This window comes from Sus scrofa, chromosome 15 (assembly GCF_054392235.1).
Source record: "Sus scrofa isolate SSC_HxYL_T2T_F1_AM1 chromosome 15, Sscrofa_HxYL_maternal_Yorkshire_Landrace_v2.0, whole genome shotgun sequence".
In the NCBI taxonomy this organism is placed as follows: domain Eukaryota; kingdom Metazoa; phylum Chordata; class Mammalia; order Artiodactyla; family Suidae; genus Sus; species Sus scrofa.
Genome location: NC_139397.1, coordinates 61,662,437 through 61,689,075, shown reverse-complemented (window position 1 = coordinate 61,689,075; position 26,639 = coordinate 61,662,437). Strand labels below are relative to the sequence as shown.

The following is a 26,639-nucleotide window of genomic DNA, read 5'->3' as shown; positions in this document are numbered from 1 at the left end:
CCTTTCCCCATTGTGTGTTCTTTGCTCCTTTGTCATAATAATTGACCATAAATTAATTGTCATAAATTAAATAATGCATGGGCATATTTCCCTATTCTGTGTGTCTGTTTTTATGATTACCATACCCCTATATATAGGTTGATATCAGAATGTGTGATGCCTTCTGCTTTGTTCTTTTTTCTCAAGATTGTTTTGGCTATTTGGGGTCTTTTTCTACTTTCTATCTCTATGAATTTGCCTATTTTGTGTACCTCCTATGCATGGAATCATGCACTATATATTCATCTTTTGCTTATTTTATGTAGCACAGTGTCTTAAAGGTTCATCCTTGTAGAAGCATGTATGAAAACCTTGCTTCTTATGGCTAGTAACATTTTGTTATCCATTCATCTGTTGTTGGACATTTGGATTTTCACCTTTTGCCTAATGTATTCACTGTTGCCATTAATTTGTATATACATGTACCTATTTGGAGTACCTATTTTCTATTTTTTGAGTTTATGCCTGAGTACAGTTTTCGTATCATATAGTTATTGTATACTTAGCTTTTTCAGGAACCACTAAATGTTTTTCCACAGTGGCTGCACCATTTTACATTCCTACTGTGATTGATCTAATTTCTTTACATGTTTGATCTTTGCACTTTTTTTCTGTTTTTGTTTTTGTTTTCTGTCTTTTTAGGGCTGCACCTGTGGCATATGGAAGTTCCTAGGCTAGGGGTCAAATCTGAGGTACAGCTGCCACCCTACACTACAGCCACAGCAATGCAGGATCCAAGCTGCCCCTGCGACCCATACCACAGCTCACGGCAACACCAGATCCTTAACCCACTGAGCAAGGCCAGGAATCAAACCCTCGTCCTCCTGGATGCTAGTCAGATTTGTTTCCACTACACCACCATGGGAATTCCCTTTTTCTGTTTTGTTTTTAAAGATTTTCTCATGGCCATCCTAATTTTAGGAGGTTAAGTGGTACGTTGTGGTTTTGGTTCGCATTCCCCTAATGATTAATGATGTTGAGTATCTTTTCATGTGCTTATTGGCTATTTGTTTATTTTCTCTGGAGAAATGTCTATTAAAGTCCTTTCCCCTTTTAAAAATTGGGTTGTCAGTTTGTTGTTGAGTTGTGAGAGTTCTCTACATATTCTGTATATTAACCCCTTATCAGATATAGGATTTGCATATATTTTCTTCCATTGTGTATGTTGTCTTTTCACTTTCTTGATAATGTCCTTTGGTGTGCAAAAGTTTTAAATTTTATTTAAATCAAATTTACTTATTCTTTTCTTTGCTGCTGTGTTTTTGATATCATATCTAAGAATCCCTTGTGAAATCCAAGGTCATGAAGATTTATTCATATATTTTCTTCTAAGTGTTTTATAATTTTAGTTCTTACACTTAGAACTAAAGTATTGACCCCATTTTGAGTTAATTTTTGTATATGGTGTGAAGTAGGGATCCAGCTTCTTTCTTTTGCATGTGGAAATCCATTGTCCTAGTACTATTTGTTGTAGAGACTATTCTTTCCCCACTGAATGGACCTGGCACCTTGGCATCTTGTGGAAAATCAATCAGCCATAGACGTATAGGTTTATTTCTATATTCTCAATTCTATTCGGTTAGTCTATATGCCCATCTTTATGCCAGTACTACACTGTTTTGATGACTATAGCATTGTTATAATTTTTGAAATTTGCAAAGTATATACCCATCACCTTTATTCTTCTTTTTAAAGATGGTTTTGGTTATTTGGGAACCCTTATGCTTTCATATGAGTTTGAGAATCTGCTTTTTTACCTGCAAAAAAGGCTCTTGGACTCTTGATGGGGATTATGTTGAATCTGCAGATGACTTTGGGTTGTATTGACAAATCTTGACAATATTCAATTTTTGAATCTATGATCACTATTTGTCTTTCTATTTCCTTAGGTCTACTTCATTTTCTTTCATCAGTGTTTTGTAATTTTCAGTGTCTTTCACCTTCTTAATTAAGTTTATTCCTAGATATTTTCTTATTTTCAATGCCATTATAAATGGAATTGCTTTCTTAATTTCCTTTTTGGATTGTTCATTGATGGTGTATGGAAATGAAACTGGTTATCGTATCTTTATCTTATATCCTGCATCTCTGTTGAATTCATTTATTAGCTCTAGTAGCTTTCTTGTGGATTCTTCAGGATTTTCTATTTTCATATAGGATCATGTTTTCTGGAATAGACATAGTTTTACTTCTTTTCCAATTTGGATGCCTTTTATTTATTTATTTTTCTTGTCCAGCTATTCTGGTTAGATCATCCACTGCTATGTTGCATAACAGTCGTAAAACCAAGCATCCTTTTTTTGTATTCTTAATCTTAGGGGAAAAGCTTTGTTTCTTTGGCATATTAAAAAACTTCCTTATGTTCTTACAGTGATGTCTTTCATGTTGATGGTTACATGAAAGAAGTCCTTAAAGAAGTTCCTGATAGGAACCTTCAGCTGTTAGTAGATTCCTTATGTATGAGATTGGGAAAGACAATCTCTCATCTTAACTCCATTTTTAAAAAATATTAATACAGCAATGTCAGCGTTTTCTTTTTATCATTTATGTTATACATTTTTATGTGCAACTTTTCTTTGTCCTTATGTTGTCTCTTATAAACAGCATATCTCGGATAAAAAAATTTTAAATTTGTCTTCTAATTGGGAACTTAAATTTATTGACACTGAATCCAATTATTAACATGCTTTTTCTGCTGTATTGTTTAATACTTTCGTTATTTTCCTGTTTTCTCCCCATACTGCAAATCCTCTTGTATTCTTTTGGGTCAGTTTTGTCCCCCTAATCCCCTTCCACATTTCATTTTCCTCCTCTGCTAGACTTTAGGTACATTATAAGATAAAATTAGACTTTCATTTTCCTCCTCTGCTAGACTTTAGGTACATTATAAGATAAAATTAGACTTCAGTTATTTGTTCTAGTTTCTTGTAGCTTCATTATATTTTTTAAAGCATTTATTTGTTTTAACATATAGAACTACCTACTTTTTGTACTTTATCTGAGCATTTTAATGTGTACAGTCTTTTTTTTTTTTTTTTTTTTTGGTCTTTTGTCTTTTTTTAGGACCACACCCACGGCCTGTGGAGGTTCCCAGGCTAGGGGTCTAATCAGAGCTACAGTGGTCTGCCTATGCCACAGTCACAGCAACACCAGATCTGAGCCACGTCTGTGACCAATACCGCAGCTTGCCGCAATGTCAGATCCTTAACCCACTGAGCGAGGCCAGGGATCAAACCCCACAACCTCATGGTTCCTCGTCAGATTCATTTCCACTGTGCCACGATGAGAACTAATGTGTGCAGTCTTGATGGGTTCTGTGGTTTGATGTTTCTGCCAGCCCTCTTGTGGTGGTTAGTTTCTCAGTGTGTTTTGTCATATTGATTACAAACTTGCATTCTTTGGACTTTATATGAGGGAATTATTTCAGTCCTGAATTACAGTGAGTACCTACAGAGAGTATATATTTTCCTCGGCCAGATGTTTAGGGGATAAGGTCGCTCTTTGAACTAAAATTTTTGTTGGTGTTTTTTGGATCACACAAGCATTATGAACTCTCACCCTCAAACCCTTGTTAGGATGGGTGTGTGTTTAGAAGTCATCCATGGAGACAATTTTTTTTTTTTAAATTCCCCTTATACCAGTACCAATACTGTATAAGCAGTGTCTCCACTGTTCTTTGGGATGGTGTTTGTTTATCCAGTTAACCCAGGGTGGGTATTGCCCTTCAGGGGTCTAGGCTTCATATAGGGTCTTATATTCAGCATCCTATCCAACTCAGGCCCCAGGAATTGTCTTCTACGTCCATATTACCTGAAAATGCATAATGTAGCCCCAGGATGAGAAGGTATTCATGGGACAAATGCTGCTGCTTTGGATTCTTTATGCTTTCTTATTGTTTTTGGTCTTGAATGTTTCTTACTTTCTAGCAACTCATCTCAGCATTTAAAAAAAAAAAGCCTATTTAATATTTTAACCAGCATTTTAGGTATGCTCTACCTGGAACATTCTCGTATACTGTTTGTGAGTAATGTGCATGTACCCTATTCTTTTTAATAACTGCATACCATAATAACTGTAAGGTATTCCGTCTTATACCTTTACCATAAATTTAGAAACAGGTTATTTCAAATCTTGTTACTGCAGAAAATGTAGCATCAAGCATCCTTGTACATGTATTTTGCATACTAGTATATGTCATATAAATTCCAAGAAGTGGAGTTTAACTGTCCCTTTCAAGTGCTGCTCCTATGGCTTGGTGGAAAGGGATGAGACTTTTTTGGCATCTTTTCTGCATTTTCACAGAACAAGTAAGTCACTCTGTGGAGCAAAAAATAGCAGGTGATAGGCCACCTTTTCCACATCAGCACCGAGAGACTAGTCAAGTTCGCCAACACTGTGCATATTCGGCCTCTCAAAGAGCTTGAGAAAGTAATAGTATGTAGTGGAGACCACCTTGGTCAAGATCACTTCAGCAGTGATTAGTATTCCAACTGATTGTCTCTAACTTTCCCTAATGTTACATGATATTTGGAAAACATTTACTTTGACATTCTTATTTGAGGCTGTTATAGAGACTCACTTTGTTCTAAAACTATTTCTACTACCTTGTCAGTGAAGAGTATCATGGATTCCAAAATCAAGGGTTGTAAATTAGTGGTATTTATTGTACCAGTTAGGTACTATCGATTTTGGGCAATTATCATTTTGGAAGATTTTGTTTAAAAATGTATTGACATAAGAAATATGTTACCTTTTAACTAAGATAGTTGATCAGGACCAAGATGAAATGTTTCATTATTATCGAATTTTAAAAATATAGTCTTGGAGTTTCCATCATGGTGCAGTGGAAACTAATCCAACTGGGAACCGTGAGATCTCATGTTCGATCCCTGGCCTCCCTCAGTGGGTTGGGGATCCAGTGTTGCCTTGAACTATGGTGTAGGTCGCAGACGTGTCTTGGATCTGGCGTTGTTATGGCTCTGGCGTAGGCCAGCAGCTGTAGCTCCGATTAGATGCCTAGCCTGGGAACCTTCATATGCTGCAGGTGCGGCCCTAAAAAAAATTAAAAATTAAAAAAATATATATACATATGGTCTTAAAAGAATTATATAGTCCGCATTCAGTAGCAAAGATATGTTGAAGAAGTAAAGTAGTTTTAAAGGTCAGCATTATGTTGTCTATTTGATTTTTAAATATATATATTTAAAATATATTTATGTATTAAATTTATATATTTAATATAATTTAAACATATTGATTTTTAAATGCATTGATTATTTTATATGGAAAATAAACTGTATATAAAATATATTTATGAGTGCACTGTGGTAACAACTTTTATTTTCCTTTTTAGCCTATATACGCAAACAGATTTCCAGTACCAACTTATGCAGCCAAGCAACCTCAGCAGTTCCCATCAAGGTCTGAATTTGCTTAGATTACTTGATCAGAATAAAACCCAGGGTTAATGTCTAAATAGTTCCTTGTATTTTAACTTAATTTAGGACAAGGTATTTATTACCAACAGTTTAGACAGAGCACAGTTTGCAGAAAAGCTTCTAAGAACTTTTATATAAGTTCTATCATATGTGTGCAGTGACAAAATGAAATTGTAAAGAAGTCCAGACAAGATAATGAATAGCCACTTTAGCGTTTGGTATCCATAATATTCAGAAGCAAAGACCTTTCAAATAACCAGCGATGGGAAATCAGATAGGCTGGACTAGCCTTCCCATTCAGAACAGCTAGACAAGCTAATACAAATAGGAGAAAGTATATATTTGAAGGCATTAGAAAACTACTAAGGAAATGAGGAATTATGGGGCTAAGGACCAGGAGAGGAAGGCAGTCCAGAGATGATCTCAGTGTTTGGGGACTATTTTTTTGTCCTAGATTGTACCTACCTATTCTGTATAGGAGAAGCTAGGATGCTGAGGAGAGGTTTCCACAAACTCATAGACCTAAGGGGACAAAAATTGGGGCCCCAGGTTTTGTGTTGGGATCCAGGGGTGAGAGTGAACTAGAACTTCATCTTATTTCCTATAGTTTTTTTTTTTTTTTTTTTTTTTTTTTTTGCTTTTTTCCAAAATCGTTTGGCCTCCAATTTAAAAAGCCAGATATACAAGAAAAGAAAATTGTGACTAAAACCAAGAAAAGCAGACTCAGAGGGTATCCAGGGGATAGAGTTATCAGGCATGGGCTTTAAAGTAACTATGACGATCATGTCATGGAAATAATAGTCAAGATTGAGAAATTCAGCACAGAACTAGATGTGCTGAGCTTACAAACCTAAAAAAGGAATCAAATGGAAATTTTGGAACTGAAAAACATGAGAAAAAGACTCTGGATGGGTTTAGCATCACCAAGAAAGAAGAAAATTCCATACATTTTTGCATTACATGAAGTATATCTCAGTCCCCCATTCCCAAAAGTCCTTCAAATTACAATTGAATTTCAACACTGAGTCACTACTGAGGATTACAGTCCTCAACTGTAATCTTTATTATTCAGTAAGTGTACATTGAAATCCAGTTGAGCATCAAGAGAAGAATATATAAATTGTGAGGCAGATATTCAGTGGGTAAAGTTCTAGTTTATTGTTGGAGTAGGGGAACACTAGCTTGGATGAAGAGGTTACAGAGGGTATCCACAGTTTACCGCAGTATGAGGATTGAGAAGGACAGGTATAGAAGTCACAGCAGGTTTCATTCTCAGAGTGGAAATTATATTTCACAGAGCTGGCATTTCAGAGCTCCATATGTATATGTAAAGTTTACACTTGGTAGTAATTTGCTCCCCTTAAATCCTAACTGCACAAGGGGTGCTTAATTCACATAAAATCTTTACTTTTCTTTTACAATTTGTCTTTTCAATTTCCTGTCTTTTCCATATCCTTTTTAAGATACAGATAAACCGGCACCTTTATACAGCACGATCGATTATAGAATGGCAAGACTTTAAGGTAGTTACTCCATTTTAGACTCTGATTGGAGGCCTTTAACCATTGCAAATAAGATTCATAATCATCTCGAAATATGATATACCCACAAGAATCATCAGTGATGTTCAGGATTGTAATTCCATTGGGCTCGTAATGAATGTAGCATTATTTCATTCAATTGAAACACACGACTAACTGTCTTTTCTCCCCCCTTCACAGGCCACCTCCACCACAACCGAAAGTATCATCTCAGGGAAATTTAATTCCTGCTCGTCCTGCCCCTCCACCTCCTTTATATAGTTCCCTCACTTGATTTTTTTTTTTTTACATTTCATTTTGCAGATATCTTCAGGGAACTGAGCTGATACTTTTTTTTCCTGATATTTTCTTGAAAAGCCTTTCTTCCTGCTGGAATTATGAATGACAAAAAAAAAAAAAACCACAAAACAAACTTTATTAATGCAGAAAAATAGAACTTGAGTAGTGGGAAATGAGAAATAGAAGAAATGCAGTAAAGCCAGGGAATTTAGAATAACATTTTCATTTCCATTATTGAATACATTTTACTCAGTCATCTATGAGGTTAATGCACCTGACGTGGATTATGTTACTTTGAACATGTTATTGTAATGATTCTCAAATTACCTGTATTGGTTTAAGTTTTGTCATTATGTGCTTAAATGTAATTCTGAATTTTGACCTTAGTTATCATTGATGTAGTTTCTGGTTGAACATGCAATACTTTAATAACCTATGAAAACTAATTAGCTGCCAATAATATCTAATATTTTTCATCTTGCACGGACTAATAATCACTATATACTAGAATCTTGTCTGTCTCACTCATTACACTAATAAAGGAATATTCTGTCTCCAGAAGAATGCACAAAACCCACTGTTAAGATATCATAATATTATTTTAAAAATACAAAAACACTAAAAGTGTACATGTGTGTATTCACACACAATTATTATCTTCCATTTTTAAAACAATCTATGGATAAATGATTCTATGGATTCTATGGATAATAGATTCTGTGGATCTATCTATGGATAATGAATGTTAGAAAAGTTAATTTAATAATAGAATTTCTATTACGAATCATGTTGAAGCATAGCATCCTTTTACAATAGCATTATTTTAAATAAATTATAAACTTTAAGGTACGAAGTATTTAATAAAACTAATCAGATATGCAGTTGATTCTTGGCTATAATAAAAAGCAGGAGCAATTATAATATCTTCAATCAATTGAGCTATCATAAAACCACTTGAGAATTTCATAAGCACTTTAATTAAGTCCAAAATCTGAAACTTCAAAGCTTGCTATTAATAAAATTTAGAATGTTTACATTTACTAAGGTGTGCTTGATAATGTCTGTGTTAACACTAATATATATATACATATATATATATATATATGTATATATATATATATTTTTTTTTTTTTGGCTGCCCCATGGCATATGGAGTTCCTGGGCCAGGGATCAGATCCGAGCTGCAATTGTGACCCAAGCCGCAGCTGCGGCAATGCAGAATCCTTAACCCACTGTTCTGGGCTGGGGATCAAACCCATGTCCCAGTGCTCCCAAGACACCACCTATTTCTTTGCGCCACAGTGGGAACTCTGACACTAATATTTTTAAGGTGATTAGGCTGGAGAAAGGAAGGAGAAAAATTTTTCTTAGATCTAAGTGTAAAAAAGTTAGTGGTGTCTGTGTTATTGTCGTAGCTGTGATTAAAAAGTGAATTTTTTTACTATGGAAGAAATGGTATGAATGATAAAAATTTAAGCACCTAAATTTTTTTCATAACCTTTCATAATAAAGTTTATTAATAAGTTTATTAACTGAATTTCATTAGTTTTTCAAAAAATTTTGATTTGTGTATATATATATATACAAATGTGAGATTTACAATAAATAAAATACTTGAAATTCTGATTTGTGTTACTCAATAACTTAAATACTCAGCTATTTATAACCTTATTAATTAAAACATTATACTAGTTTTAGATAAAACTACTAGTCAGACGTTTACAGATACTATCTCACTAATTTTCCTAACTTCTGCCAATTTGTGAACAATGGCCTTTGTTATTAAAGGAAAACAAATTAGTTTTGACGATGGCACATCTCATTTCTCTGACGATGGTATGTTGTTTTAAGTCAGGTATATATTAAAGATTGTAAACAATCCCAAATGAAAATTCTTCATTTCAATTTAAATCTCTGAATGAGTTAATATACCACTGAAAATATTTGTTATTAATATAATCCCATTTTTTGCAATTGTAATTCATATCACTGAAATTTTAGTTGTTCATATAGTAACTATGCACCTTAAAACTTTTCTCGAATTAGATAATTCCTTGGATCTTTGAATATTTAGAAAGTTTTTCTAAAAGACTAATAAGTCTGAACTTCATTTGCTTTTATATATATTTTAACTTAGGTTAAAATATGCTTTTCCCTTATGTTTGTCCTTGATTTATCTTACATTGTTATTAAAAATTGTAAAATTTTGGAGTTCCTGTTGTGGCTCAGTGGGTTAAGAACCTGACTAGTATCCATGAGGGTGTGGGTTCAATTTGTGGCCTCGCTCAGTGGGTTAAAGATCCACTGTTGCAGTGAGTTGTGTAGGTTGCAGGTGTGGCTCAGATCTGGGGTTACTGTGGCTCTGGCATATGCTGGCAACTGCAGCTCTAATTCGACCCCTAGCCTGGGAACTTTCATATGCTGCAGATGCAGCCCTAAAAAGAAAAAAAATTGTAAAATTTCTTGGTCAGATGCGCCACTTCAAAATTTGAAAATATTAAAGGACTTCCTTGCCATCTGCTAAAGATATTTTAATAATCAAGAATAAATGATATGTAACTTTGATGTCACTCTGCAACTATGTTCATGAGCATATTACCTTGTTCTAGGTGTTGCACTTTCCCTTTCTATTAAGCACATACTTGGGTCTCTATCTATATAGTATAAGCACAATCCAGGTTTTCTAAGCACAGATCAGATTTTATTAAATTCTATAAATGTCTACTGAAACTCTATCATCTTGCAGGTACCATGTTAGTTATTGTGATATGTAAGTTTTCAATGAGACATGCCTTCTGTTATAGAGAGAGCCATATATACAAGTAAGAATAATAAAAGTCTGCTTTTTTATTTACTTTTATTTTACTTTTTGGCCCCACATGTGGCATGAGGAAATTCCCTGGCCAGGGATGGAAACCCAGCCAGAGCAGTCACAATGCAATGCATAGTTCTTAACTACTAGGTCACCAGGGAACTCCAAGTCTGCTTTTTTAAAGATTTAAACAGGAAAGATTGAGGAGAAGGAAATAACAAATGAAATAACTAGAAATTCATTCAAAATACTTAGCACTAATTGACAAGCAATTGTAATGCTGTGAAGCGAGATGAAAGCAGTTTTTGGCTTAATTACCCCGTAAAAGTAGTTTTAGTCTAGCATTGGCTGTTCTGTTGAGATGTAAGCTAGGTGTATACAGTTGATTCCTGAACCTCGTGGCTTTGAACTGTGCACATCACTTCTAAGTGGATTGTTTTTTCCCAGTAAATACACACTGACACTCCATATCTGCAGGTTCACATTCGTGGATTCAGCCAATCGCAGATGACAAGCAATTCAGTATCCACCCTTAGCTGAATCTGCGAATGAATGAAGAATCCAGGGGGCCAACGTTGGGGCTTGAGCATCTGGAAATTTTGTAACCACTATGGGTCCTATAATCAATCTCCCTGTGGATACCGAGGAGCCGACTGTATTCTTGTTGCCATGTTTCTGCTGTGATACTCCTTTTCAAGCTTAGATTGCCCTGTTGAAACCCTATGCATGCACATCTCAACTGTCAGTGTAGATCCGCTGATTCCCCAAGTGAGCTATTCTGTGTTACCACGGACTTTTTAGTTTGTGTGTCTGCCTTCCTGTTAATCGATATGAGAGATTAACTTATTCTTTGGGGCTTGAAAAGAAAACATAGCGCATATAGATGGAGACTGGGAGGGAGGAGGCATTGCAATCCAAGGAAAGAGGCAATGTTCCTTCAGGGAAGACCGGAAGTTAGAGCGGTCATAACTCGGGATCCGAGCAAAGAAGCCGTAGCCTGGGCTCCGAATTTAGAAAATTTTGAATACTGTGTTGAGGAATTTGGATAGAATTTTCTACTGGAACATAGGTACTTAATTATGGGTGAAAATCTTGTCCATTTCATTCACTTCATAAATAAATAAATATTCATTGTACTGAGAAGTTAACTGAACAAGAGAAAGCCGCCACACAAATTTTAGCCAAGGGGCTGGAAAGAACCACACGGATGGGAGGAAGAAATAGACACAGCCTGTTACAAGGTGTATTTACCCAAAAAAACCATAGCAGATACTTTCCAAAGATATCAAAATCTATTCGCTTTTCCCTTTCTTGGAATCTTTTTGAATATATCTGGCTAATTTTGTTTTTAATTAACACCCCCCTCCCGGCTTTAGTAAACATTAATGTGTAATTCATCTGTATGTTTGCGGGCGTAGTTTTAAATTCAGAAAGTAAAATAAATGTGTTCTTTTAGATTTCATCCACACGAAGCGAAAGGTTTGTGGGGGACGACACCGAGGGAAGGGCTGAGGTGGTCGAGTAACTCAGATAACATGCGGGCCGTGGGGCCATGGGGCCATGGGGCCAATGGCCATGGGGCTGGAGGGTAGGGCTGTCTGTGGGGAAAGGACCATGAAAAGCACCTACTTCCAGGCAGCGCGCGTCGGTGGTGATTGGTGGGCTGGGAGCCGAGGACCTAGCGCTCCCATCCCTCGGTCTCGCGAGAACACCGCGCACCAACTGCCAAAAGAGGACCGACTCCCGCTCAGTCTCAACTCCTAGCTAGGAAGCCGTGCCATGTTCCGCCTAATGATGTTGCTGGCAGGGCTTCGTGGTTTCTTAACATCAAGACCGGGTAAGGCCATGGATACCCTGTTACTCCGGTGTGGGGCAGAGGAAGATTTTGCTTTTCCTTCTTAAAGCGTGTCCTTGCTTGGGTCCAACTGCATCCCAACTCGATGAAAAACCTGGGGCCCTTCCCTGCTTATAGATTCGTTTTGCCACTCAGAAACTGGGTCATATTTAGGCTCTGCATTGAGATAGAGAAGTGACTCTTGAGAGAGGAAGATCAAGGACAAATCTCCGACTCTGACCCTGGGTTTGGGGCAACCTTTTATTGTAGGTCTGTTACTTCACAAAACTACCTCAACATTTGCGCTCAGAAACAGCCCAGAAACTTCATGAATTCCACTGAGATTCCAAAAAAACTGCCCTTCCTCGGACAGCATCTGTTCCAGTGTAATAACTTGTCCTGCACATAATAATTTGTCCTGCGATACAAAAAAACCCTAAAAAACCAAAACAAAACAGAAAAACTATTCAGTGTTTGCTATGCTGACAGTGACAAGGTACATTATGGCAGAATACGAGGGACTGTTATAAAGAGTCTTCCATGTTTAATATTAAGGGAGACTAAGATGCAAGTGAAATTTTAAGATATGTTCTTATCTTCTCTCCCTTTAAATACAGTCTTCTGAGCCTTGCCATTCCTTGTCAGGACACGGAAAGTCTTTTTTTTTTCTCCCTCATCTGCATAGTGTTCCAGTGTTTGGAGATTCCACAGTTTCTTAGCCAGTTCTCTTATTAATGGACTTTTGGCTTGTTTCCAGTCATTCTGCTGTTACAGGCTGTACTCCTGAGCTCAGACTAATTCCATAACTGAATATCCTAGACTGGGTGGCTTGAACAATAAAAAATTTTTCTCACAGTTCCGGAGACAGGAAGTATAGCAGGCCGCTGTCATAGTGGGAATCTGGGGAGGTCATCCTTTCGAACTAGTAGACCATTCCCTTCTTGCTGTGTACTTATGTGATCTCTTTGTGGGGGGAGAGAGAGAGGTAGTGTGCACAAACTCACTGTCCTCTCTCTCGCTGTCCTCTCTTCTTATAAAGGTGCCAGTGCCATCATCAGAGATCCAGGCTCATGACCTCATCTAACCCTAATTACCTTGTAAAGGTCCCATTTCTAAATATCATCACATTGGTTGTTAGGGCTTCAATATGAAATTTTGGGTACCCACCTTCACCATAACGCCTACAGTATTTGTTTGTTTATGTGTACTTCATACCCTGAGATTTTATTTACGTCATAACTGGAAGTTTGTATCTCTATTTTTTTTATTATTGTTGATTTACAGTGTTCTTTCAATTTCTGTTGTACAGCAAAGTGACCCCGTTATACATTTATATTCATTCTTTTTTTCACATTATCCTCCATCATGTTCCAAGTGATTAGATATGGTTCCCTGTGCTATACAGCAGGATCTCATTGCTTATCCACTCCAAATGCAATAGTTTCCATCTACTAACCCCAAACTCCCAGTCCATCCCGCTACAATGGTTTAAATGAAATGGTTCTCAAACTTTTTGGGGTGTACACAAATTAACAAAAAATCTAACAGTTGTTGTAATTCCAAAGAGCTTGTGTTTATGTTTTGTTTATATCAACATCATATTAGGAATTAAAGTATTTAAAGACTTTTATTAATTTATTAAAAAAACAACAGCAATGTTACCATAGTCAGTTACTGCTTGCTCCTCAAAAGCCAGTACTCGTGAAACAGGTGTTGGCAAGGAAAGGAAAGGCTGCTTTACTCGGAAAGCTGGCAACGTGAAGAAAAGGCGGACTCATGTCCAAGAACCAACTCCCCTGTTGTTGATCAGGGAACAAGAGTTTTTAAAGGGGCAATTCAGGGGTGTATAGGCAGAGGAAAGGGCTACATGCTACAGTTGTCTTGAAATTGGTCCTGCGGTCGTCTGGTCAGCACCATCTTGATTGTTGTAAGTACAGTTAATCTTCAGTTCCAAGGTCGGTTTGTGCCCATTTCCTTGAGGCCAGTTCTTGGAATTGTGTAAGACGGAGCCGCTTATGCCACGGCTGTACTCTGGTCTTTTTGCTATTTCTTAGCCCGCTCCCGCGGCATATGGAGATTCCCAGGCTAGGGGTCCAATCGGAGCCACCGGCCTACACCAGAGCCACAGCAACGTGGGATCCGAGCCACGTCTGCAACCTACACCACAGGTCACGGTAACGCCGGATCGTTAACCCACTGAGCAAGGGCAGGGACCGAACCCGCAACCTCATGATTCCTAGTCGGGTTCGTTAACCACTGCGCCATGACGGGAACTCCTGTACTCTGGTCTTGATGTAGTTTCAGTGTCGGCAAAATAGCTCAAAGGATATGGCTCAGAATATTATCTACTGCCCTTGAGGAGAAGTAAAGGTCCTTGACCTTGTTTGATGGCTAAACTATTATTGTTTTGTTTTGTTTGACTGTTTTCCTTTGCTTCTGCATTTTTTTTTTCACTTCTCCCATGAAATTTATTCTTTGGCTAAAGTTGTTCTACAAACAAGAGGCCAGCAGAGGATATGGGGCGTGGAGGGGGGCGTCTGCCCTGAAAGGCCCCATAGGGTGCTCCTCAGTTATAGTAATAGACTTATCATATGTTAATGAAACACATTTAGAAAATAGAAACTATATTTTCCAAAAAAAAGAATTTAGAGAGTGGTATTGTTTTATATTTTTGTAAATCTCTTTAAGGCTCGGATTAATCGGTGACAGCTAGATTCTCACAGCTCCTCCTGCATTCAGTCTGTTGCTAAATGTTTTATTTGAAGTGCATGAAGAAAATCCAGCTTATGTAGTTGGAAAAGGGAGGAGTATTTTATGAGCTTTTACAGATAATTGCCAGTATTCCTCTTTGGATGCTACACCAAATACATACTTGATAAATAGTAAGTTGTAATGTGGAATGTGAAACATATTAATGAAATTTTCTTAATATGTTAAAGTCCATTGGCATATTTTAAACTTTAATGGGTATTTTACCCATACATTTTTTAAATGCATAACCTTTGTTTTTAAATTATGGTTAAATAAACAAAAGATTTACCATTTAAACCTTAAAAAAAGAATAAATTTTATTTTTGAGTGTTTTAGATTTACAGCAAAATTGAAAGGTATAGAGATTTCCTATATGCCATTTGTCCCCACACCTGTACCATCTCTGCTATAGATATCCTGCACCACAGTGGTATATTTGTTTCAATTGATGGTCTCACACTGACACATCTTTGTCACCCAAAGTCTATAGTTAACCTTAGGGTTCACTCTTGGTGTTGTACATTCTATGGATTTTGACAAATGTGTAATGACATGTATATAGAATAAGTTCATTGCCCTAAAAATCCTCTGTGCTTTGCCTGTACATCTCTCCCTTCCCCATGTCCTGGCAGCCACTACTACGCCATCCCTCAGTTTATTCTTAAAGTTTTCTTGTTAAAATCTAATTCAGATTATCTCTCTCCTTTGTTCAAAATCTTTCAGTGGTTTCTTGTCTCACCAAGAATAAAAAGGTCCTAAAACTATGACCTATAATGCCTTACAGGATCCCAACAGCTTGTCTCTTCTCTGACCTCATCTCTTACTCTTTTCCTCTTTGCTCATGCTGCTGTAACGCCAGTAGCTTCCTTACTGCTTTTCAAACTTGCCAGGCTGTTCCTCCCAAAGAGCGTTTATGCTTAATATTTTTTCTTCCTGGAGTGTTCTGCTAAAAATATTCATTTGTTCTTCCTCAGCTCAGGTCTTTGCCCAAATGCCATCTTCTCACTGAGACCTATTTAAAACTGAATCTCACTTTCAGCAGTCTCTATTCTGTCACCTGATTCTGTGGGTTGAGGAGGCTGTTCTGGTTTGGACTGGCTTAGCTGATGGCTCATATGTGCTGTTTCCTGCATTTGTCATCAGCTCCTGGATGATCAGCTGGATCTAGGATCGTCTCACACACTGTTGGAATATGTCCCCTTTCACAAAGTCTCTCACCATCCTGTAGGTTAGCTCAGGCTTGTTTATATGTGGCTTCAGGATTCCAAGGCAGTTAGAGGGCAAGCCACAGGGCACAAGCAGTTTTCAAGTCTGCTTATGTTACAGTTGTTATTGTCTCATTGGCCAAAGTAAGTCACATGGCTAAGTCTAGGGTTAGTTTATAGGAAGTATACTCATGGGAGAGAATATAGGAAGGAAAACTATTGTAGCTATTTTTGCAAAGTTTTGCAGGTTTAGTCACAGAAAGTAAAGGAAAAGGGAGTTATATTTTTTGCATAGCAGAATTTGTGGCCCATGAAAATTAAATCTTGTATATAGACTTACAGTTAATCTTTTCTGCCTTATTTATGTCTTACTCTTACGTTCTATGATATCTTCTGCTTTCCGAATTTTTTTTATAGTTTTTCTAGAATCTCTCAACAATTATCATACATCCATCTTTAGTTTAACTTCCAGAAAATTGTTGAGGTCTCTTATTTACTGATAGTACTTTTCCTTTTATACTTTTAGAGGGTTTTGGTTGAGAGAAGAGATAAATATGTGATGAATCAGCCATCTTTAATCACAAATCATATGAGTGTTAATCCTTTGTCTTTTATCTTTTCTTCCACTCTTTTCTACATTTTTAAAAAGATTTTAAAAAGGTTTCTGTGTAAACATGCTTATCTTTTCCTTTAAGACTTCTGAGAGCTCTGAATCTTATTTTGGAATATATATTTATATGCATATTATATAAATATATATATATTTAATTTACCCATTATATATATCTCTATATATGAATGCAACTTAATTACTTTTCGAGTGGATATTCAGTATTCCTGCCACCATCCATTGACTATATTTCCCCCAGTGATTTAAAGGCTACCTTTTCATGTATTCCATTTCATTATTTTTTTGGTTAATTTAATTATAGTAGTTTAGAGTTTTTCTATTGAATCTTTAAGTACTTTTAAGTAGACAGTTATATCATTAGCAAATAATGACATTTAGTTTTCCTAACATTTATGACATGTCTGTCTTGTTATTTTATCATATTAACTAGGGCATTCAGTACATTTTTGAAAATGACAGTGATAATAGACTTTGTTACCTAGTTTTATTTGAAATTCTTATAGTGTTTCATAATTTATAAGAATTTTATAATGTTTGCTTTTTTTGGTACTCTTTCTAGTTAAGGTAGTTTCCTTCTATTTCTAGCTTATGTTCCTCTTCTTTAATTTTCTTTGTCAGAAAATTTTGGACAGATTATATTTGTGTATTTTTTTGTGTGCATGTGAGTTTTCAATTCATCTTATGTTGTTTCAAAAAACTTCTGTAGACTTTTCTATTGGATTTCATAAAATTTAGAAATGAAAGAAAATCACTATCTTTATACCCAATAACTGAATATATTTTTCAATTTAGTTAACTTCTTTTATGCACCTTTTAGAATTTAAAGTTTTTTATAGATTTAATTATTTATTCTTTTATGAATTTATTTATATAGATATTTTATAATTTTTTACATAAGTGGTTATTTTCTTATTTTATTTGTTTATAAGGAAGTTATTGATTGGTTTATATATCAATTTTATTTCTAGTCACATTACTAAATCCTCTTTTTAATTAATAGTTCTGATGATTTTTGGGGTTTTCCAGATGTATAATATCACCTGCAAAAAATGTTAGGATCACAAAATCCTAGAACCAAAGAAACAGGTTTAGATGCTGCATAGATTCTACAATGTGGTTAGAGTCACAATGCAGGGAAAATTATCTAACAGTGCTGTGAGAACAATACCAGGAGACTGTTCTACTGAGAATACCACTGTGGTATTTGGGTTAGGCAGCAGAATGGCTCTCCTAGCCATCCCAAAGGACCATGTGATTATATTACAAATGTCAGAAGGACCAACTATTCACACATGGCTGTAATCTGACAGCATTCACTTCTGAATCAAAGTCTTTTTTGGGTGTATGAGTATCAGGAACTAGTAATATTCCTGCACCTTAATTGCAGTGGAGTCTGGTATAGAGTTTTTAGGTTTCCAACGTCTTAGAGCACAAGAGGACAAGGTAGAAATGGTTGGAATGATTGAATCTGTGTACCGTATCCCACAGTTTCACCTCTAGATGGTCCTACTTAACGTCCATATTCACCCTCCTTAAGGTTGGTAATGTTCTTAGACTTTCAGGAAACAACACAGAGAATAACTTTCTTCTTCCTCATTTAATGTAATCAATTCTTATACAGGAGAACTGGACATATAAGTATACCAAGTGAAAATCCACTTACTGGGAGGATTTACTTTATTTTCTTTTAGGGCCAACTATAGATGGGTTTGTAAGATTATACCATTGTACTTACTTTTGGGTACTATTGGCGTATTATATCCCTACTTTCCGCCGTAGATCACATGGTCTGAATTTTAACCTCTATCAGAACCCAGTAGTGAGCTGGAAATTTTCATAAAAGACAAATATACTATATTAGTTTCCTGTGGCTGCTATAAAAAAATGCCACACATTGGGTGGCATAACACAACAGAAATTTTTTTCCCCTTCTGGTTCTAGAGGCCAAAATCAAGGTATTGGTAGTGTTGATTCCTTTTGGAGGCTCCAAGGGAGAAACTGTCCCCTGCTTCTCTCCTAGCTTCTGGTGGCTGTCAGCAATCCTAGGCATTCTTTGGCAAATAGACATGTTACTACAGTCTCTGCCTCTGTCTTCATATTACCTTCTTCTGTGCGTCTTCCCCTTCTCTTACTTATAGAATATTTGTCATTGGATCTAGGGTCCGCTTTAATCTGGAATGGTCTCATCCTGAGATCCTTAGTTTAATTACCCCTTGCAAAGACCCTTTTTTTCCAAATAAGGTTATAGCCACAGGTTCTGAGTGTATGTGTCTTTTGGAGCACCATCATTTAACCCACAGCATAAACCAGTGAGGCTATATCTTTGCTTACCAATCTCAGAAGCCTCTGCTGTAATTCTCCTAGAGGGGCTTAACACAGCCTCTTCCACAGACTCTGAGTGTAATATAGTTTCTCCTGGTCATAAAGGAAAAGCAGTGGAGCTGCTTGTACAATAGACACAGGTAGCTAAGGAATCTTCTTTTACTCTGGCATCTTACAAATCTGGCAGTCTATGATTTGTTCAGTAAGAATGGTCAAAGTTATACAGCCATATGTGATATATGTTGCCTCCAAAATCCAAAATGGGTCCAGCAAATGTTGTGTCTCTTGCCATTTATCATGGAGGATATTTTCAAGTGTGCTTTAGACCACTAGACCATTATAGGTCAGTTTTTTTGTGTGTGTGTGTTAAGACTCTGGCATACCTGCTTCTTCAAGCCATCTAGTATACCTGTTACTGCAGGTCTTATATGAATGGTATCATGGATGTAGTCTTCAGAATAATTTCCTAGATGATACATTAGTTTCCTATTATTGCTGTAACAAGTTATCACAAACTGGCTTAAACAATACAAATTTATTATCTTACAGTTATCTTAGAGGTCTCATTGGTTAAAATCAAGATGTTGGCAGTGCTTTTCTCCTTCTGGAAGGCTGTAGGAGACCATCTATTTCCTTGTCTTTTTCTGAGTCAAATGGTTGTTTGAATATTTTGGTTCATGGCCCCTTTCCTCCATTTTCGAGGCCAAGAACATTGGGCTGAGTTCTTTTCACATGGCCATCTCTCTGGTTCTCTTTTCTGACCATCTCTTCTACTGTTAAGAGCCCTTGTGATTGAATTAAGACCACAGATAATCCAGAATAATTTTCATGTTTTAGGGTCAGTTGACTAGCAATCTTAATTCTGCTTTGCCATGTCACCTATCATATGCACAGGTTCTGGGGATTACGACTTGGATGTCTTTGGTGGCATTATCATATCTACCACAGATAGTGAAATTTTTAGGGTCCAGGTAGAAAAACCAGAGATCATAAAGATTTGAGGCAATGTGGTTGGTGAAGGTACATTATCATCACTGTTGAGTGAAAATGGAAACTTGCTCCTGGAATGTCTTGCTTACTGGAATAGAGAAAACTATTGGTGCCAATGCCTATGTTGATTTGCATCAGTTAAGAGACCGTATTTGGAACAATATTTATTACTACAATCATTATCTGATTACACTTACATTCTCTATTACTTATTATCAGTTGGGCAGATCAAACAAGTAAAATAATAGAAATCATTGCCCTTGATATAATTTCTTGATCTAGAATGACTTTTGGTTTAATGTTTTGGTCATGGTGCAGATGATATTCAGAGGTTTCCATGTGGCCCTTTCAAGCATAATAATCCTCATTCTATGGGTCAGGGATGTGCTTATCTGGATGCCTTATGTTTGTCTGTTCTTCTCTTAATTTGGAATATTTATATCTTATATAATAGATTTAATTTTTTGTTTAGGTAGTAACTAGTGATTCCTCAGTGTGAGTGATAAGGAAATTTAGTTTCTTACTACTTCTTTCCACCTCCTGCTCTCCCCTTTATTATAAGACTATAGTTTTTAAAGTTCTTTTATACCATTAAACAACATGTTTCTACTTTTACCACTTGATTTTCAGTTTTTTAACACTTTTTGGAACCACACTGAAATAAATGTAAGGAAATCAGTATGCAGATGTGGTATTCCTCTTCTGCTACACTTCCTGACAAATTGAATATATTAATATGTTTTTGTCATCAGAGTTTCTAACACTTGTACCTTTTTAATAATGATGATTCCCACCATTCTTTTGGCCTTTATTCTGTATTTAAGTTTATAATGATGCTTGCTACTAGGCCTTTTACCTGACCTCTTTTCACACCTTTGCTAGGAGAAGTTTGTCTGCCTTTTGTGTCAAGCACACTGAACTATTTTCCTTGAGTTTTTCCTCCTAAATAGCTATCTCTTGCCTCTATATTTGAATGAGTTTTGCTGGGTATAAAATTTAGTCTCTACTTTTTTTCTTCAAGTTTTTTTTAGACATAGTTCTTCAGTTTTTTAACCCTGAATACTGTTTATAAAAAAATTGAAAACAATCTCCTTTTCTCACCTTACGCTCAATGTGATTTCCTTTTTTTCCCCTATTTGCTCATACGGCCGTAGGATTCTTTCATTTAGTCACCAATGACTCTTGTAGACTATGTCTCAGTTTTTCTCAGAAATAATTTGAGAATATAACTCAATTATTATCAGTTATTCCTGAAATGCAGTGTACTTTTCAGTATATTGTTTAAATCTTTTATTTTAGGAAAGTTTTCTTGAAGTATTTGCTTATTTTTTAATCTATTTGTTCTGTTTTCTTCAGAAATAGCACAATTAATACCTCCCCCTGCTCTTTTTTTTTTTTTTTTGTCTTTCATCACTGCTTGTCTTTATAGTTAAGTGTTCTCAGGATTTTTACAGGAGGACACAGTGATGACTCATTTGCATAATAATTGAGTCTTATGAAAGAACCTGAATAAATATTTAGTCAGGTTTAAGAGACAGTTATTGGAGTTCCCATCATAGCTCAGTGATTAACAAATCCGACTAGGAACGATGAGGTTGGGAGTTTGATCCCTGGCCTAACTCAGTGGGTCAAGGATCTGACATTGCTGTGAGCTGTGGTGTAGGTCACAGACGCTTCTTGGATCCCATGTTGCTGTGGCTCTGGTGTAGGCTGGTGGCTACAGCTCCAATTGGACCCCTAGCCTGGGAAACTCCATATGCTGTGGGTGTGGCCCTAGAAAAGACAAAAAGACAACAACAACAACAAAAAAGACACAATTATTAACAGTTTTTTCTTTCTTCAGGTTTTCACAATCCATTTCTACAAATCATATTTCCAGAGAAAATCCAAGCAATTACAAATGATAATTCTGAAGTAGAAAATGTAAGAGATTTTCCGTAGTTTATATTGTTATATGAAATTTATTTTTATTACATAGCAGTGAAATACATCAATTCCATTATAGTATGAATATAAGTAACCAATATTACTAACAATAAGGAATTTAAAGTTTTGATGGTAAAAGTAAATATATAATCATGATGTCCTGTTTTGTCTAACACTTGTCATTTTCTCCTGGTAAAACTATTTTTAGAAGTTCAAAAAAGGAATATTATGTGAAAGATAGTATCTTATCTGAATGATGTCTAGATGATTCAAATGAATAGAATAATTTTCTTTAAAATTGTTAAGGAGAATCTCTTTTAATTAAACCTTCTTCCTTAATCTCTACCCTTGCACCTACCAATTCTCAGAGAGTATAAACCCTTTTTCTGTTATTTTTGTTATTCACTGATTTATTTAACAATTTTTTTGGACTTGTGTGTATAACTACATGCTAAGAGCCTTAGGAGATAAAAAAGAAATACAAGAAAGCAATCCTTGCTTATAAATGGCCGACAATTTATATTTGACAGTCTTAATGAGGTATAATTTACACACCACAGAATTCACCCATTGTGAGTGTACAACTCAATGATTATCAGTATGTAAATATAATTATGTAAATATTGCCACAATCCAGTTTTAGAACATTTTTCTTGTCTTAAGGTCCTTCATGCCTATTTGTCATTCTCCTCTGTTTCCACCTCTAGCCCTTGGCAACTACTGATCTGTTTCTATAATTTTGCATTTTCTAGACATTTTGTAAAAATAAAACATGTGATAATGTAGGACCGTTCATTGGGTTTCTTCCACTTAAGTTTCTCATTTTGTAACATTTATCAATATTTCATTAATTTTTAATTTCCTAATAGAGCTGGATAACACACTTCTTTATCCATTTACCAGTTGAATCTAAGGTTTTTTTCAGATATTGACAATTTTCAATCATTCTGCTATGAATATTTATGTGTGGACATACAGTTTTCTCTTGGTAGTGTCTTAGAAGTGAAATTTCTGTGTTATATGGTAAGTTTATGCTTATCATTTTATGAAACTGCCAAACTATTTCACATAGAGACCATATTAGTTTACATTTCTCATCAGCAATATATGAGGATTCCATTTTTTCAACATACTTGTCAACACTTGATGTTGTCTGTTTTTTTTTTTTTTTTTAATTTTGTTTTTTGTTTTGGCTGTACAGCTTCTTGGTGTAGGATCTCAGTTCCCAGACCAGGGATCAATCTGGGATGTAGTGGTAAATGCACCAAGTCCTAACCACTAGACCACCAGGGTACTTCCCCCCCCCACTTTTTTTGATGTCTGTTTTGATTGAAGTTAATCTAGTGGATTTGTAGTGGTATCTCACTCTAGCTCATAGTTGCATTTCTCCAATGAAAAATGATGTTGAGCATCTTTCATGAGCCTACTAGGCATCTAAAAACCTTTTTGGTGAAATGTCTATTAAATTATTTGTCTATTATTTGTCTATTAAATGTCTATTAAATTTTCTTTTTTAACCTATTATTTCTAATATATTTTTTGGGGTATAATTAACATGTATAATGTATGTTAGTTTCAGGTGTACTATGTAGTGATTCAATGTTGTTATAAATTATGGCATGGTTACTACAGGAAAAGTATTTTTAGAAACTGTTGAAATTATTGTAACATTTTGCAAATAACATTCTGGTTGACTTACTTGAGAAATACTGGGAAGTTCCAGAAGGGATAGAATTTCTTTTTTCTTTTTTTTGTCTTTATGCCATTTTCTTGGGCCACTCTCTCCGCATATGGAGGTTCCCAGGCTAGGGGTCGAATAGGAGCTGTAGCCACCAGCCTACGCCAGAGCCACAGCAATGCTGGATCCGAGCCACGTTCTGCAACCTACACCACAGCTCACGGCAACGCCGGATCATTAACCCACTGAGCAAGGCCAGGGATCGAACCTGCAACCTCATGGTTCCTAGTTGGGTTCGTTAACCACTGCGCCATGACGGGAACTCCCAGAAGGGATAGAATTTCTTGATTATCAAAAGTCTGTTATTAAAAAGTAAAACATGCATTTGCTGGTATTATTCAGTAAATTCTCTTGTGGCCTCCATTATTCAACCCTTCTACATTTTTTTTTTTTTTTTTTTTGTCTTTTTGCCTTTTCTAGGGCTGCTCCCACAGTATATGGAGGTTCCCAGGTTAGGGGTCTAATCGGAGCTGTAGATGCCAGCCTACACCAGACCCACAGCAACGCGGGATCCAATCTGCAACTGCGACCTACACCACAGCTCACAGCAACGCCAGATCCTCAACCCACTGAGCAAGGCCAGGGATCGAAGCCGCAACCTCATGGTTCCTAGTTGGATTCGTTAACCACTGAGCCACGACGGGATCTCCACTCTTTAACGATCTAATTTTCTCTACATATCTGTAAATGAAATGCAGTTCATGCTAACTCCCACAGTGAAAGTATAGTTAGAGAATGTAAATCTCATATACTAACATCTTGATAATTATCTTTTTGTTTCGAGAAAAATATTCATCCAGGAACTACTTAGGGGACTTGTACATCAAGTCCACTTTAAAAAGAGATAAAGATTACCAGCATCTCTGTTTGGTTATTACATTTGGATCTATAAGAGGAATTTTTTTTTTAACCAATGTAAATTTTGAAACTAGGACATGCAGCTGCTTCAGTGTCATGATCTTATGCTTGGTATTTCTGCCTTATGTCTGACATACCTGTTTTGCTTCCTTCTTCAATTTATTTCTGATTTTACTTCAAAAAACCTAAACATTTTAGAATAATTTTAGGTTTACACAAAAATTGCAAGGATGCTGCCATGGTTCCCATCTGAGGTCACTCAGTTTCCCCTAAAGTTAACTTTTTTTTTTTTTTTTTTGTCTTTTGTCTTTTGTTGTTGTTGTTGTTGCTATTTCTTGGACCGCTCCCGCGGCATATGGAGGTTCCCAGGCTAGGGGTTGAATCAGAGCTGTAGCCACCGGCCTACGCCAGAGCCACAGCAACGCAGGATCCGAGCCGCATCTGCAACTTACACCACAGCTCACGGCAACGCCGGATCGTTAACCCACTGAGCAAGGGCAGAGACCGAACCCGCAACCTCATGGTTCCTAGTCGGATTTGTTAACCACTGCGCCACGTCGGGAACTCCTAAAGTTAACATTTTATATAACCATGTTGATACATTACATTTGTCAAAACTAAGAAATTAACATTGATACATTACTATTAACAAAACTATAGGATTTATATGCATTTCACCATTTTTTTCACTAATGTCCTTTTTCTATTCCAGGATCTAATTCAGGATACTACATCACAGGTAGTTGTCATGTCTCCCTTGCTCAGTTTCTCAGTCTTTACTTATGTTTCATGACCTTGTCATTTTTAAAGGATATTGTTCAGATGTTTTGTAGAATTTGGATTTCTATGATGTTTTCTAATGATTAGATTGAGATTATGAGTTTTAGGGAAGATGACCATAGAGGTAAAGTGCTCTTCTCATTACATCATAGCAGTGGGTACACGGTATCAACTTGACTCAACACCAGAGATATTAACCTTGCTGTTGCATTTTTGAGCATTTTCTGGACCTTTTAACAACTTGCCTTATTCTTTTTTGATTTGTACTGTCTCCTGCTTCTTATTTTCACAGATCCTGAAAGGTGTATCTTTTTGAGTGTTCTGGTATTTCTGTCTTTTTAGTTTTTAATGTGCTTTAACTAAGTTTTCTTTTCAGTGATGCTCTAACTCTTGCTTTTCACATGTTATTTTTTGCAGGATAAAATCTCATCACTTAGGTTCACTAACCAACTGATATTGCAACTTATTGTTGTCCATGTTTTAATTTGAGATTAGTAGTGATAGAGTCAAAAGCTATGCCAAATTCTGTTAAAGAATTTTCTGTTTAAAAATATGGAAACAGGCCATATATTTAAGGAAAATGGTTAAAATAAGTATTTATGCCTAATGGAGTAAGCTTCATTGATGTAGAGTACCTTATTATCACAATAATGCTACCTGAATACACATTACAGCATGACACATAGTCTCTTCTTTCAGAAGAGTTTAAAATTCAGTTACATATAGATTTCTAGTGCTATATAGCTCCTTAGATTGGGCTTATTTTTGTGGAAATAGTAAGAATGTATTATATAATAAATATAATTTTTGATATATTATTGCAAATTTTAAATCATAGTCTGAGACATTTTAAGCATTATTTGGAGGAATTAGCCGATGTAAAATTATTGTTTCCCTTCTTTTATTACATTTGTCTTCACTCTCAGTTGTTCTGGATTCTCTAGGAACAGGTATCCTATATTATTCCAATAGATGAGAAACCATATACTGTGCATCTTAAGCAAAGGTAATTATTTATTCTTTAGTTTTAGATTTAATTTTATTTTGAATGAATTTTTTACTTATAATAAAAGTGTATTAAATATAATGTGGTTGTTATTAAAATTTTCAGTTGTCTCAGAAGAACAGATGCTCTCTTGTGAATTAATTAAATTTTTCATCCTAATGCCTTAAGTAGTCTTGTGAATAGGGGGATTAGGAACAGGAAAAATAGGGACTTATCTCCTAAAGATTAATCCATATGATTCTAAGTTGGCAGAATCAGCAGATCCTGTATAATCAGGGCAGGATACTGCGATAAGAAAAAAGTAAGTCTATAACTGTTAGGATTTGGTCAGGGAGGTGGGCTCTCTACTAGGAATATAAAATAAGTGATTTAATATAGAAATTAGATCATACAATGATGGAAACTGGTGATTAGTCTGTGGAAAATAGTACCAGCTCTGTATTATCCCTAAGAGAATTGCAAAAATAATTTAAATAGCTTTCTGTAGGG

General features: G+C 35.9%; 2 protein-coding genes across 6 annotated transcripts in view; both read left to right on the top strand.

Annotated features, from left to right (window-relative positions):
* ADAM9 (ADAM metallopeptidase domain 9) overlaps window positions 1-8,337 on the top strand; it is a 78,047-nt gene extending 69,710 nt beyond the window's left edge. Inside the window, exons 21-22 of the mRNA XM_001925664.6 lie at window positions 5,393-5,460; window positions 7,199-8,337. Coding sequence (XP_001925699.3) covers window positions 5,393-5,460; window positions 7,199-7,292 — 162 coding nt within the window. The 3' untranslated portion in view covers window positions 7,293-8,337. The remainder of the gene's footprint in view (window positions 1-5,392; window positions 5,461-7,198) is intronic.
* Window positions 8,338-11,746: 3,409 nt separating this feature from the next.
* ADAM32 (ADAM metallopeptidase domain 32) overlaps window positions 11,747-26,639 on the top strand; it is a 129,125-nt gene continuing 114,232 nt past the window's right edge. For 4 of the 5 annotated variants that reach the window (XM_085001075.1, XM_085001074.1, XM_085001073.1 and 1 more), the window contains exons 1-4: window positions 11,747-11,946; window positions 21,686-21,765; window positions 25,077-25,103; window positions 26,089-26,150. In XM_085001075.1, coding sequence (XP_084857201.1) covers window positions 11,889-11,946; window positions 21,686-21,765; window positions 25,077-25,103; window positions 26,089-26,150 — 227 coding nt within the window. In that variant the 5' untranslated portion in view covers window positions 11,747-11,888. The remainder of the gene's footprint in view (window positions 11,947-21,685; window positions 21,766-25,076; window positions 25,104-26,088; window positions 26,151-26,639) is intronic. The other variant, XM_085001076.1, reaches the window with a different exon arrangement.